Raw genomic sequence first — 12,452 nt, forward strand, 5'->3', positions numbered from 1 at the left:
CTGGCAGCTTGGGGACTAATGTTTGGCAGCCACTGGCATGCAGGATCCTGAACCATACAACAAGGAATCAGCAAAGCTCATTAATAAAATGCCCTCTGCAATTGCCTGAAGGACTGGGCAATTAGTTGAAGCACCCGGACAACTACAAGGCACTAACAGAGAAACACAAAAAACTATTTTTGGGAATACACTCCAGCTTGGGGTGAGCAGACAGAACATCACTGGTAGCAAGAGGCACCATTCAACTGCCTTATCTCAGTCTGTTCTGCTCCTGTCTTCTCATCATAGGAAAGTGTGTGCCAAGGTGGGGTCCTCATGCCCCCTGGAAGATAGGTACATAGATATGCCTTATCTGTAACAGCACTGGGTCAGAATGCTTCACTGCCATAATCTGTTACCTTATGCTCTTTTGTACTATGAGACAAAACTTCCCTTTTTTGAGTAGGAAAATGGTCACTGTGATGCTGAGGCTCTCGGCGTTGTGTGTGGTGTGCAGGCGTGCTGGTGGGCAGTGGTGACCATCTGCTACAGCAGTGACACCGCAGAGCTCAAACGCTGCCTTTTCCACCTCGGCTCAGGGGTGGCTGTGCTGGGTGAGTAATGTGGTGTTGTGTGGCAGAGGGTTGTTGAAAGGCTGAGTGAATTCGTGCGAAAGGGCAGAGCAGCAGCTGATGCAGAAGAGCCTGTGCTCATGGGCAGCTGTGCAAAGGCAGCTGCACTTACACAGAAGGAAGCAGATGGGTCTCTTCTCCAGCAGGGAAAGCACAGGGAAGCTGCCACCACGCTGAGCTTTGCAAGGTACCAGGTCTCAGGCCTGAATCCAGAAAGCCCTTCGTTTCTGCTCTGACTCACACACATTCACAAATTCAGGCAGAATGTTCACCCATAAAAGTCCTTTCTTTTCCCATGTCAGCCTACAAACAGAGACCCAGAATAATTAAGACAGTGCTCATTTTATTGTACTCAGCATGGAAACCAGATGTAAAACAGCAAAACATTAAATTCCTAAGGGACTCGGTCAGGTGGGTAACATTGCTTTAGTATCACTTTAAGACTTTTCACATGCAAACTTCTGTTGGTATGTCTCAAATGAATGCTATGGTACACCTGGTAGCCTAAGACTAGCTTTATTTTGTACACTACATCACGTTCAATCAGTGTAACTATAAAATTAATAAAGCCACAATAATATTAGTTGTTGTTAGAAGCCTCCAAGTTGGTTTTCTTCTGCTGCTGGCTGATTCATGGCCATAGTTTTTTGAAATTAAAAGTTCAGATACACTCCCTACCTTTAATTCTGGGCATAAACTCCCAATACTTTTCAGTGTCACTGAGACCTTTACTTCACAACTCAGATGTGATTTTATGTGCCACAAACACACGAACGGTTCTCTTCCATTTAATGGAAATTCCTCAGGGCAGTGTCTAAACTTGCTTTTGATGTACTTGAAACTATTGACTGTGAACTGAGCTAAGGGAAGTGTCAGGAGGACCCTCTCACCTGTTGTAGCAGAGCTGCTGAGAAGTGTCTGAGAGACTCGAATTTTGCAGCAAACAACTGCTGGGGACTTTGGTGGAAGATTTGTCATTTATTTCTACTCCATAAAGTGTCAGTCTCAGCAGAATGCTAACAAAAACTTAAGGTCTAATATTTCAAATGAGGACGAGTTGACATGATTCTGTTCCTAATGAGACCAGATGCTTCCTATCACTCACAGACTGCTTTTTAGAAACCAGATAAGGAGAAAGATTTAAACTTTCCTCAAGGTTGTGGAAAATGCTACGCCTCCAGCATTCAGTCAGGGCAAAGGGAAAAAATCATATTAGAGCATGAGTGATGCATGAGCCCTGCACACATGTACTTGCCTTTTAAACAGGGACACACACACATAAGCTTACCTACAGCAGAAGTTTTCCTAGAGGAAAAAATATTTCCCCTCTGTGTGATTTGGCTCAGTAATAACATCATTTTTTTCTATAAAGAAGCCTGAATGATGAAAGGTAGGTTTCACTTTGCAAAATCTTCTTTGCCAGAATTTGATGCAAAATCCACATTATAAACTCTAGGACGGAAGAGCTACTCAGAAAAGCCCAAAGCAGAAAAAACAATAAATCTCAGAGTTTAAAAAAAAATAAAAATCAGTTTGGCTCAATTGAGCTGTTATACTTCATTCTTCCTTTTAAACACCTACACTGACTCAAGTGGGATAATTTAGGCCCCTAAGAGAATATTGCAGCCAGTTCAAGTTACAGGAACTGCTGACGTTCAGGTCCATGGATCACCACAGCATCCAATGAACCCAGAGATATTTGGTAGTGTGCACTATTTGGATAAGGACCTACCTGTGTGTCTTTGGGACAACTGAAAATACTGACCACTCATGCAGGCATCACAGAGACACCAAAACATAAACCAGCAGAAATTAGTTACTGAAACAGGGAGGTGGGAAAAAGGAGGGAAGGGTTTCCCTCAGACCACAGGCCTCAATTTTCTAAGCCCACAGAGTCTGACAATCAGTTGTCTGTCATTCAGAGCAGCCATTCCCACAAGACGTGTGCAAAAGAGTTACTCTGTTGTGGTAAAATTTTGCATTAGTTTTTAAAAGGTGTAGAAGGACAGACACAGAACAAGATAATGGAGCAAATAAGTTAATAGAATTTGTACTTTCCTACAAACCTTGCATATACTGAGTTAACTAATGAAACACTGGTATGGTAGATTTCCATGGAGTTTCCAAACTGAAAACCAGTGGCAGCCAATTTGAATTCCTCATCAACACTGATTTTCATTTGGACTTCCATTTCTAACTTTAACACTTCATAGTAATGAAACTCAAGAGAAAAGCTAGTCCTATCTTTAGAGCATATATTCACCTTTTTGAATCCCTTCAATATACTTCTTCAAACAGTGCATTTTACAAGCTCTTATGTTTTAGTAGCAGTAATAAACTGAGGTTGACTGCTTAGAGGTTTTGTTGAATCCTATTTGGATATATCTATAAATACTAGCAAAATATACAGCCTTTGGAAACATTCATTTTCCTAAAAGACATGGGACACCAACAAATAAAAAAAAAAGTGAGGTCAGAAAACAAGTGGGCAAAACTTAAGCAAAACTCTGACTTTACAGACATAGGAATGGGAATTCATTGTGAAGTACCTACACCAACTTTATTTTACTTCTCCTTTGGTCTTTCCCTGCCCATGTTTCTCAGCAACTTCTTCTTCTACATTCAAAAGAAAGTTTTCTTCACCTGAAATGAAGAAGACAGATATTCCCCTTCTTGCCCCTTCAGCTCTTTCCCCACTCTTTTTTTTCCAAACCAAGTCAGCAGAAACGAGGCAGAACTTCAGCACTTGTGCCCAAACAACACAAAGCTGGCAGATCCCAACCAAGTGCACAAAGATGGATGTCACAGCCTCACAAGAAATCCAGGACTATATTGCAAAATGCCTGCAAAGAGATGCTCCTTCAACTCAAGTATTGTATTGGCAACAACAAAATGTGCTTGTTCTCATCTTTCCTAGTGGAAAGCCCCAAGTGAAACTAGAAGTAAAGCTTCCATTCTTATTCACTGCTTTTATTAATGGCTCTTGCTACATCAGCCTTCCTAGGAGATGCAACTGACAGGGAAGGGTTTCCTGACAAATAGCTTGTTTCCCAGAATCTCTGATCTTGAAATAAAATGAATTAAAGAGTTACTTCAACTGGCTAGGCTACAACACAGGTACTTTTCTTTATTTTTCATATACATTTACCCTTGGGAATAACAAAGCATTTTCTGTTTTATTAGCCCAAATGGATTTCCTTGGTTGTTACCCATCCAAGTAATGCAATATGATTCTGAGTCATTGGGCAGAGAAAAAGAATGGGTTGGTGGCACATAGATCATCTCCACCTACTCTCTGCCACATCACTACTCCAAGCCCATTTTCATTTTTGGGACTGACATGACACCAAGAACAGCCTTTCTTGGCTGCTACAAGCTCACTCACATGCATAATATTTGCCAATTGCTACCCCCAACATGGTTGTTTCACTGTTGGTGAAAGATGTGTCATCACTGAGGATTCACATTGTCACCTAGACATCTAGTGCAAGAGAAAGCACTAATCACCAGTGTTAAACTAGCAGGTTGCCTACAGTCTGCCCTAGCAAGGCACAGTCAAAACCTAAAATATTTTCCATGAGATATGCTGGTGAGTATCGACTCATTTTTATGTGTTGGCTTTTGGCACTTCATTGCTTGGCTTCCAACACACATCTGCAGGACTTCTGCACCCACCAGACAGTGCCATGGACAACTTGCCTCTTTGCACTAGTACTTGCCCTGAACACAGGCTGAGCACTGCATTTTTTTTTTCAGTTATGCCCATGAAGTCATTCAGACGCATCCACTCAGTAACTTGTCCATCGGCACTTTGTGGTACAAATGCACTGGTGACATTTTCCTAGAAGAAAGGTCATTTATTGTGGGGAACTCACAGCTGAAAAAAGCTGCAAGGAGGCAGGGGAGACCTCTCATTCCTTGCAAAGAAGCATTAATTCCAGTGCTGTCCCAGCATCTGCTCATTCATTGCCAAGCCCAGTTTGGTGTCAATAAAGCAACTCATACCCATATGCTAAAAACATTTTGCAGAGCTTAAGCTAAAGGATAAAATTCATGGAAATCAGTGAATGAGTGATAGCTGTTTATTCTCCTCTGGAAAAAAAAAACCAGGACAATCAACTTGTATATTCAGACTGAGCATATTTGTAAAGGGACAGTTCAGAGTAAGCTGGCTCACAGCTACAGCAAGGGGAGCGCACAGGGGGACGCGAGCTGAGCCAAGGGACACGGCTTCACAGGAAGACAGGCTGGGCAACAGCTAGTGAGTGAAGGGGCAGGAGGGAGGCAAAAGGAGCAGCACAGAGCCTTGGACCTGGACAGGACACAGCAAAAACTGCAGACAACTCAGGGAACCTCGTCAGGGCTGACATGGACACAATGTGGGAAGAGACACTGAACTTGTCAACTAACCTGACCTAATGATACTGTCAATATTAATCCCACACAAAATTTCACGTGATACTCACATCTCAGACACTACTAGGAAGGGGGTGGAAACAGCAGTACTAACAGAAAAAAGGCTGGAGACTTTCCTCCTGGTAGGCAGAAGTGGGAAGACACTCTCTAATGTGGTGATTTAGAATTAAAAATTCAGCACCACAAGTAGGAGAGGACTTAAATAACATACAAAAATTGAACAAGGACGTGACATAAAGCCCCCTGGTATATATCTGAGGAGTCAATTCAGTACTATGCTTAGGGGCAACACTTTTCATTGCACTGGGTTAAAATGTATCTTACAGTATTTTACTTTTATGCTAGGGAAAAATCGCCCCGAAACAGCTACTACGGCAGTTGATATACTCAAGAAGCCTGGCCTCCTAAATAACTGGGGACCACCTCAGGTTGGCTTCACAGGAAAAAAAAAAGAAAAGAAAAAAGATACTAATACTAATTTACACTGTTTAAACCTGTAAGATTTAGAGTAAATTGTAAGAGTAAGATCTACAGAGTAAGTCAGGTGTGTGGTACTAGAGACAGAAATAAATTATCATCATGATTCATGAAAAATCTTTAATGGACTAAAAGCATCTCCTATTTAACTCTAGTACTCTGCAGGATTACAATACCCAAATCATCAGTGCTTTGCAGGATTGATAACTAAATTTTCTAAAAACTGCAGGAGTTCCCCAGCCTCCCATAATGAACTCTAGTGGACAAACTACAAAGCTACTGGGAAACACATTTCCCAAGTTGAAAAATATTATTGAGAAATGTGACCAACATATATTTGAGACATTATTGTATATCATACTTCTGGAGAAACAGTCACTAAGCTACCTTTTATTAGCAGTTTCTACAACTAAGTTCAGAAATACAGCAAAGATTGTCTCAAGATTTCAGTACTGCTGCAAATTTTTCAAGTTAACAGTATAATGGTTTATAATATAGAGTGTAAGGTAAAACAAAATACACACAGGCTAAATAAATGGTATTCGGGTTATGAAAGGCAGCAAGAAAAGCACCAAAATACTGGAAAAAAACAGTAGAGTTGGCTAAGGACTTCAAAGGGAAAAAAAAAACCAGTATAACACACTAGACATGGAGGCTCATGGACCCAAATGAACAGGAAAGCCTGCTGCTATGGGAAAACATTACTGTGCATATCTGGAGAGAGAAGAAAGATCCACATCACTTTCAAGAGTGATTTAGAAGAGAGGTGCTCAGCGCCACAGGAGGCTGGGAGCAGGGGCTGCCCACCCCACCTGAGGAGGCAGAATGGCTTCCTGCTTTTTAAAGACTTGGCAGGAGCACCAGAGAGTAAGGGTGGGCACCATCCTGCTGGATGCAGGTCCACCTACCGATGCGCTCTCCTGTGCCTTGCCGGCTTATACCTTGAGTGGCCACTGCAGGGGAAAAAAGCATCTCTCTCACCTCCCCTTCTGGCCACCAACGTCCCACTGCCTTAGCTGCTCCCAAAGAGAGAATCCTTCAGTCTTGATCCTCATTCTTGGCCTGGTTCTGCATTTCAACAGGAGGGGAAGACCGGGCTCCCTGGGGCTCACCTGGGAACAGTGGCCCACAGTATCAACAGAGGTGAGGCTGCTCGGTGATCAATGTCCATAGCCTGGTTCATGGACTTGCCTCAGCGTGGGTAACTTACAAACCAGGAAAGTTGTCTTGTGTTAGGTCTTTACAGCTGTTGAACCTCAATTCCACCTCCCTCAGCTTCCCCCAGTCCACCCCTTTGAGCAAGACCTCATAATGCACACAAATAAATTCCCATAATTCTGACAATCCCTCTGCTTCCTGCTTTATCAGAAGGTGCTGCTCTCCCTGCAGCAAGGTGGCAATTGAAATTTGTGCTTTTGCTAAGTGCCTAGCTTTTCATCTGACAGCAGTCAAGGTTGGGGCATAACATGGAAATACACCAGCTGTGACAATAATAATGGCAGAATGGAGCATGTGGCTAGTCAGAAAACAAAGGGGAATCATGTTCCACTGTTGTTGCATCACAACCCCAATTACACAACCAAACAGCAGGACTCAAGGGGAGGGATTCTTTCCACCACCGCAGGTATTTAGGCACCCCTGCAAACCATGTCAGTCTAACACAGAAGAGGGAGCAGGTCGGACACAGCAATTAGGACGCCTAAAATTCTGCAGCATGGACTGGAACACACTGTGCTGCCTCCCTTTCAGTTTTTTATTTGAGGATGTATCCGAGGAAATGGATTTCCGGGTCTGATTGTTCTGGGCCCGGATCAGTTTTTCGTGTTCCCGTATTTGTCTCTGTAAGTGGTTCTGGATAGCGATTCCCAGGGATTCTGGATCGAGGGAAGCACCATAAACCTCCCAAGTCATTCCCTGCTCGTCCCAAACAACATCCCTGACGTGTTTGGACTGCTTCACCTGTACTCTTGCCTCCATGGCTGGGGTGGAGTGCTTTTTGTTCTCCCCCAGGTTCGGCACAGCTGGAGCAGAAGCAGGAATTGCTGCAGTGTGGAGCTCATGTCTGGACTCCCTGGCCTGGAGGCCCTGCTGCTGGGGAGCTGCCGATACTGGCACAGGAGGGGCAAGACCTGCAGAACTCACATTCAACTTGGGCATCAGTCCTGCCTGCAAGCTCTGGCCACCAGCCATCTGAGACTGGCCACTGTCTCCGTGGCCTCTGCTCTCCTTCTTACCCGCATCCTCTGAGCATGCTTTTACATGGGCAGCAGCAGGCTGGCTGCCAACATTCACCCCTCCTTTAGGATCAAGTACCACCAAGTTTTCTTCCTTTGCTTTTACCACAGATTGACTAGGACTGGCCTCTCCTTGACTTGCACCCTTGCTTTGCACAGGCTTTTGGTCAGAGCTGCCCAGGACCTCCTTCTGCTTGACTTCACTGTCCAAGCCATAGAGTAAAGGTGACCGGCTGCTTCCCACATGAGGGACGAGATCCTGCACGTTGTTCCCAGTTCCTGGGACAGCATTGGTGGAAGTGGTGCTTGGCTCACCAGCACCAGTCCCAGACTGTGATGGAGTTTGATTACTGGAGTTAACGTCAAGCTGCTCCACTGGGATGGGCTTTGGTGGGACTGGAGCATCCATTGCCAGCTGAGCAGCATCCTTGACATCACGAGCTGCACTGGTCATTTCAGCATTACCTACAGATGTTCCTTGGGAGGTAACAGCTGCAGGGGAGCAGGAGAGAAGAGGTTTCGCATTATCTGCTGATACTGGAGACACCACGTCTCCAGGCGGTTTGACAGGCTGGGTTTGGGCTGAAGCAGTCCCAGCCACAACAGTCGATTTTGATGTGATACCAGGAGAACATGGGAAGTTTTGTTGTGAGGATAAACTCTCAGTAAGTGCAGCCTGGCTCAGCCCCATACCTCCTTGGTAAATTATGTGCAGTTCTTCCTTCTCCTCTGGAGGAAGATTCCCTTTTAAGAAGGCAGCAAAGATGCTCGGACTGGTGGAAGCTGATTTGCTCTCCACGGTAGCCACGGCTTGCACCTCAGCATCTCGCCATGTCCTGCTTACAGCTTCCTGAGTAAAAGGGCTGCTCTCTGACTGAGCTGTCATTGTACCTGTTTCTCTGAATTTGGAGAGCTGGGTGGGGTTTGGACTCCCAGGCGTGGGGTCCAGGTTGTGTACAGGACGTGGACTCCCGTGGCCAGACTGGGCTGGTGCCTCACTGCTCTGCACTGCTTCAGTTTTATCTGAGGGCTGCGACTGTGCCATGTCTGCAGTCCCGCTTTTTGCCTCCAGAATGGTCTGTGCGACTCTCCCCAGGTCAGCTTCAGCTTGCCTTGCTGGCAAGGCTGACTGACACACAGTGGAATCATTTTTTTCTGCCGCCCTGTCTTTTTCCCCTGTTTGCAGAAGGTTTGCCTGAGAAGTATGACAGAATTGATTAACCCCGACAGGATCACCAGGGGAAGAATAATTTAACACTTCAAGCGCTGGCTGATCATCACTCCCCTGAGGTTTCAAGGCAGAGTCATCTATCTGTGTCAGGGAGCTCGTTTTGGCCTGGCTGCCTTGCACAAACTGCCGGGAGCTCTGGGGGGCTGGCATCATCTCTGGCCCTTGCCCTGCCAAGAGGGCTCCTCCTGCCGCAAGGGCTGGCACTGCCGGAGCCTGGATGCCCGCTGGCTGGGAACAACCAGCAGGCTTCACATCTGCAGGATGCACCTCTGCAGCTGTGCTAGCCAGCCTGGGAGAAAAGGCTTCCTGCTGGCTGTCATCATCTGTGTGGTACCACTCACAGCTCTGTGTGCCGGCAGCAGCTGTGCAGTTCAGGTCGAACGAGCAGACCCCAGCTGAGCTGGACGGGGTGCACGGGAAGCCATTGCTAGCCCTCTCACCACTGGGGGGTTGGGGCTGGTGCTTAGCAGGCTGCAGGTCTCCCAGGTGCTCCTCCTCTGCAGAAGTTGAGACCAGGGAAAGCTTGGCAGATCTCAGAGGATCTGGTACAGTCCCCATGGACTGTCTTCGAGATGTTGTTTGTCCTCAGCTTCTCCTTGGAGTTTTCTCACTGGGCAGGCTGTCGGCGACAGGTTTCCTGTGAAGCTAATCTGTTAATGAAACAAACACAGTGTTAGCGGCAGTCAAATTTAAGAAAAAGTACCCAGAGCTAATTGATTTTATAGTGTGAAGAGAAATACTTGCAGGCAAAGGGGAAAGTGAAGCACCCAATTCTGCCTGAAAGTCACAAAAAAGACACAGATTTCAACGATCTCCCAGTTCCGAGGTCTGGATGGAAAAAACAATACTAGGGACAAAGCAACAACAGCTCCTCTGTTGTTGATACATTTAGCAAAACACTGACATGCCAGGAGGGAGGAAAAAAAAAAAGAAATATGAAAAGAAAGAAGAGGTATGGACTTTGTGTGGAAGTTTGAGTCACAAAATAAAAACACTGTGACAATATTCTCTAGCAAGCCACCTGTGGAAGGAAATGCCTATGTGAAGAACAGATCCCTAGGTCTGAGTGGATCCCACATCTTCAGTGAGCTCCAGTTCCCCTTTCTTCTCAAGGATAGCCATTTTGGCTCCACTACCAACAAGGACAGTCACAGGGGGCAACAGGTCAATTTAGACTAATGTGGATGAACCCAAACCTCACTGGTAAAAGGAATATGGAGGGATCACAACCTGCTGTGTGATGCAGATAAAAACCAAGAGAAGGTACTGCACTCCAGAGCTGTGCACATACTGCTCTCACATTTAGATCCTTTGAAATAATTACAAGGAAGCCAGCTTGATTAATAAATGGGGGTAGAGATGACCTAGAAATCAATTTACGAGTAGCTGGTATGAAATCGAATGGGGAGCATTGCAGCACCGCAGAACAGGAGGGGTTCATGCCATATCCAGGGAAACCTGGAGGAGGGATTTTAAGCAGGTAGAACAGAGTTATCCAGGTTGGAGTCATGCCAGGACTGCAGAGAAACCACTGCTTCAAACATGAGGTGTTTTCCAAATGTGCTTGCTGGCTTTCCAACGGGCTTAGCACTGCCCAACCTGGACGCTTCTAGAGATCAAGGACGGGATCCGTATCAGCAGAGTGGTGGTGGCCAGTGATAGAATCTCATCCCACTCTTCTTTTAAACTGCAGGCTATCTGGGCTTGTTTAAAAAGCTTTCACTGGCTTATGCTGCCAGCAAAATACAGGTATGTAACTTGGGAGACACCCAGGTTTTGTTAACCTGATGATGGAAACATTGCTGTACCTGTTCGTGTGCCCATCTCTGCAGGCACACAGTAGGATCTCCTTTGCTACATTACTAGGGAGATGCTGCTGGAAGCAGCGGTGCAACCACTCAGCTGTTCCAGACCCTTCCACACTAGCAAAATCAACAAAACCCTTTCCAGAGTGCAACCACTCAGCTGTTCCAGACCCTTCCTCCACACTAGCAAAATCAACAAAACCCTTTCCAGAAAAATCTCTACTCTCCTTCTCTCAGCCTGGATTACAGTGATATAACTTCCTTAGTTTCTGTAAAATCAGTCCTAAGTTTCAGCACCTTAGGATACTTTAAAAGAGCAACAGGAGAAAACTGCTCAATGAAGGAAAATTTAAAAAAATACAGCCACTCTATTTTTTCTAAGAAAAGGAAAGTGCTGCAACTTATTACTTATTCATTAAGCTTTCTGTCTTCCAGATATTAAAAATGTATTATTTTTTTACTGCCTCTTTGGGCTCTGTCCAACCACAGAGATATAATCTGCTGGGTTAAGCCAGCCCTGAGAAACTATAATCCTGCCTCTGAAGGATTCCAAGTCCCTTAGCTGCACTCTGTGACAGAAGCCCAGCATCACCCCACAAGGGATTTCCAGGAGGGCTAAGGATTGCCAAGCATTTTGAGAAGTACTAAAAGTATGTAAATCAGGCTGAAAATCAATGGAAGTTTGTGGCTGCCTACAACACATCTTGCCTTCATTTTATTCTCACTTTAGAGACAGCCAGCATAGTCCTGAAGGAAGGACAGACATTCCATGTTCACGCTGTTGTGCTATAAACATGTAACGGCTGCGAGGAGAGGAGCAGATGGCTTTGGGTATCCATTGGACTAAATTCTGTTACTCTCTTCTTTCCTTTTCCAAATATCGATGCAAACCAAACCAGTATATACAACTGGGCAGCTCACATATATTTTTTTTTCCTTATTTTTTAGATCCAGAAAGAAAAATTAAGCAAATAATGGAACAAAACCAATCCCCATTTTTAGGATGAGATGTACTACTCAGCAAACAGTGTCAGAAGAAATGAAGACTTCTGAGAAAATCAGTTTGGTTCATCATTATACAAAACCTGGGCAAGGCAATCTGCACACTGGAGCATTATCTTTTAACTCATACCCACTCAACAGGGCAATGAGTCCTAATTTTTCAATTAAATGAGTTAGTTCTGGTCTGAACCCCTGCATGAATTCTCCCCATCTCTTTAGTGGCTCTTCACCAGCATCACCTGAAACATAGAGTTAAATGTTTGCCTCGTATGGTAATTAAAAGAGATTCTGCTACCAGCCCTTGACATATGTCAAGAGAAGAAATTCTGCCCCAGAAAACCCAGCTGGACCTGTTCTCTGATGTGGGACAACTGAGCACAGTCCAGACATTTTGCTTGGCCCTTGAATGTGGGGCAGGGGGTGGATCATTCTTCTGCCTGGAATGGCTCTGCAAATGAGTCAATTTATGAGAAAAGGTTTCTATAAAGACTTTGTTGTCAAAGTCATGGAGCTATTTTCTAGACTTGTCACTAAGCCATCCTAATGACAGGAGCCAAAGGCACTGAAGTAGTCTAAATAAACATGGTAATTTAAGAAAATGTTCTAACTTAAGAATTAATAAAAATCAGAAAAAAAGCTAAGTCTTATGAAAGAGAGCAGCAAGGAAGCCCTACAG

General features: G+C 44.9%; 1 protein-coding gene across 2 annotated transcripts in view; it reads right to left on the reverse strand.

Moving 5' to 3' along the window:
* Nucleotides 1–934: 934 nt before the first annotated feature.
* GPRIN3 (GPRIN family member 3) overlaps nt 935–12,452 on the reverse strand; it is a 33,553-nt gene continuing 22,035 nt past the window's right edge. For both annotated transcript variants that reach the window (XM_017744230.1, XM_017744232.1), the window contains exon 2: nt 935–9,619. In XM_017744230.1, coding sequence (XP_017599719.1) covers nt 7,155–9,527 — 2,373 coding nt within the window. In that variant the 5' untranslated portion in view covers nt 9,528–9,619 and the 3' untranslated portion in view covers nt 935–7,154. The remainder of the gene's footprint in view (nt 9,620–12,452) is intronic.

The sequence above is a fragment of the Corvus brachyrhynchos genome, unplaced genomic scaffold (assembly GCF_000691975.1).
Source record: "Corvus brachyrhynchos isolate BGI_N302 unplaced genomic scaffold, ASM69197v1 scaffold229, whole genome shotgun sequence".
NCBI classification, from domain to species: domain Eukaryota; kingdom Metazoa; phylum Chordata; class Aves; order Passeriformes; family Corvidae; genus Corvus; species Corvus brachyrhynchos.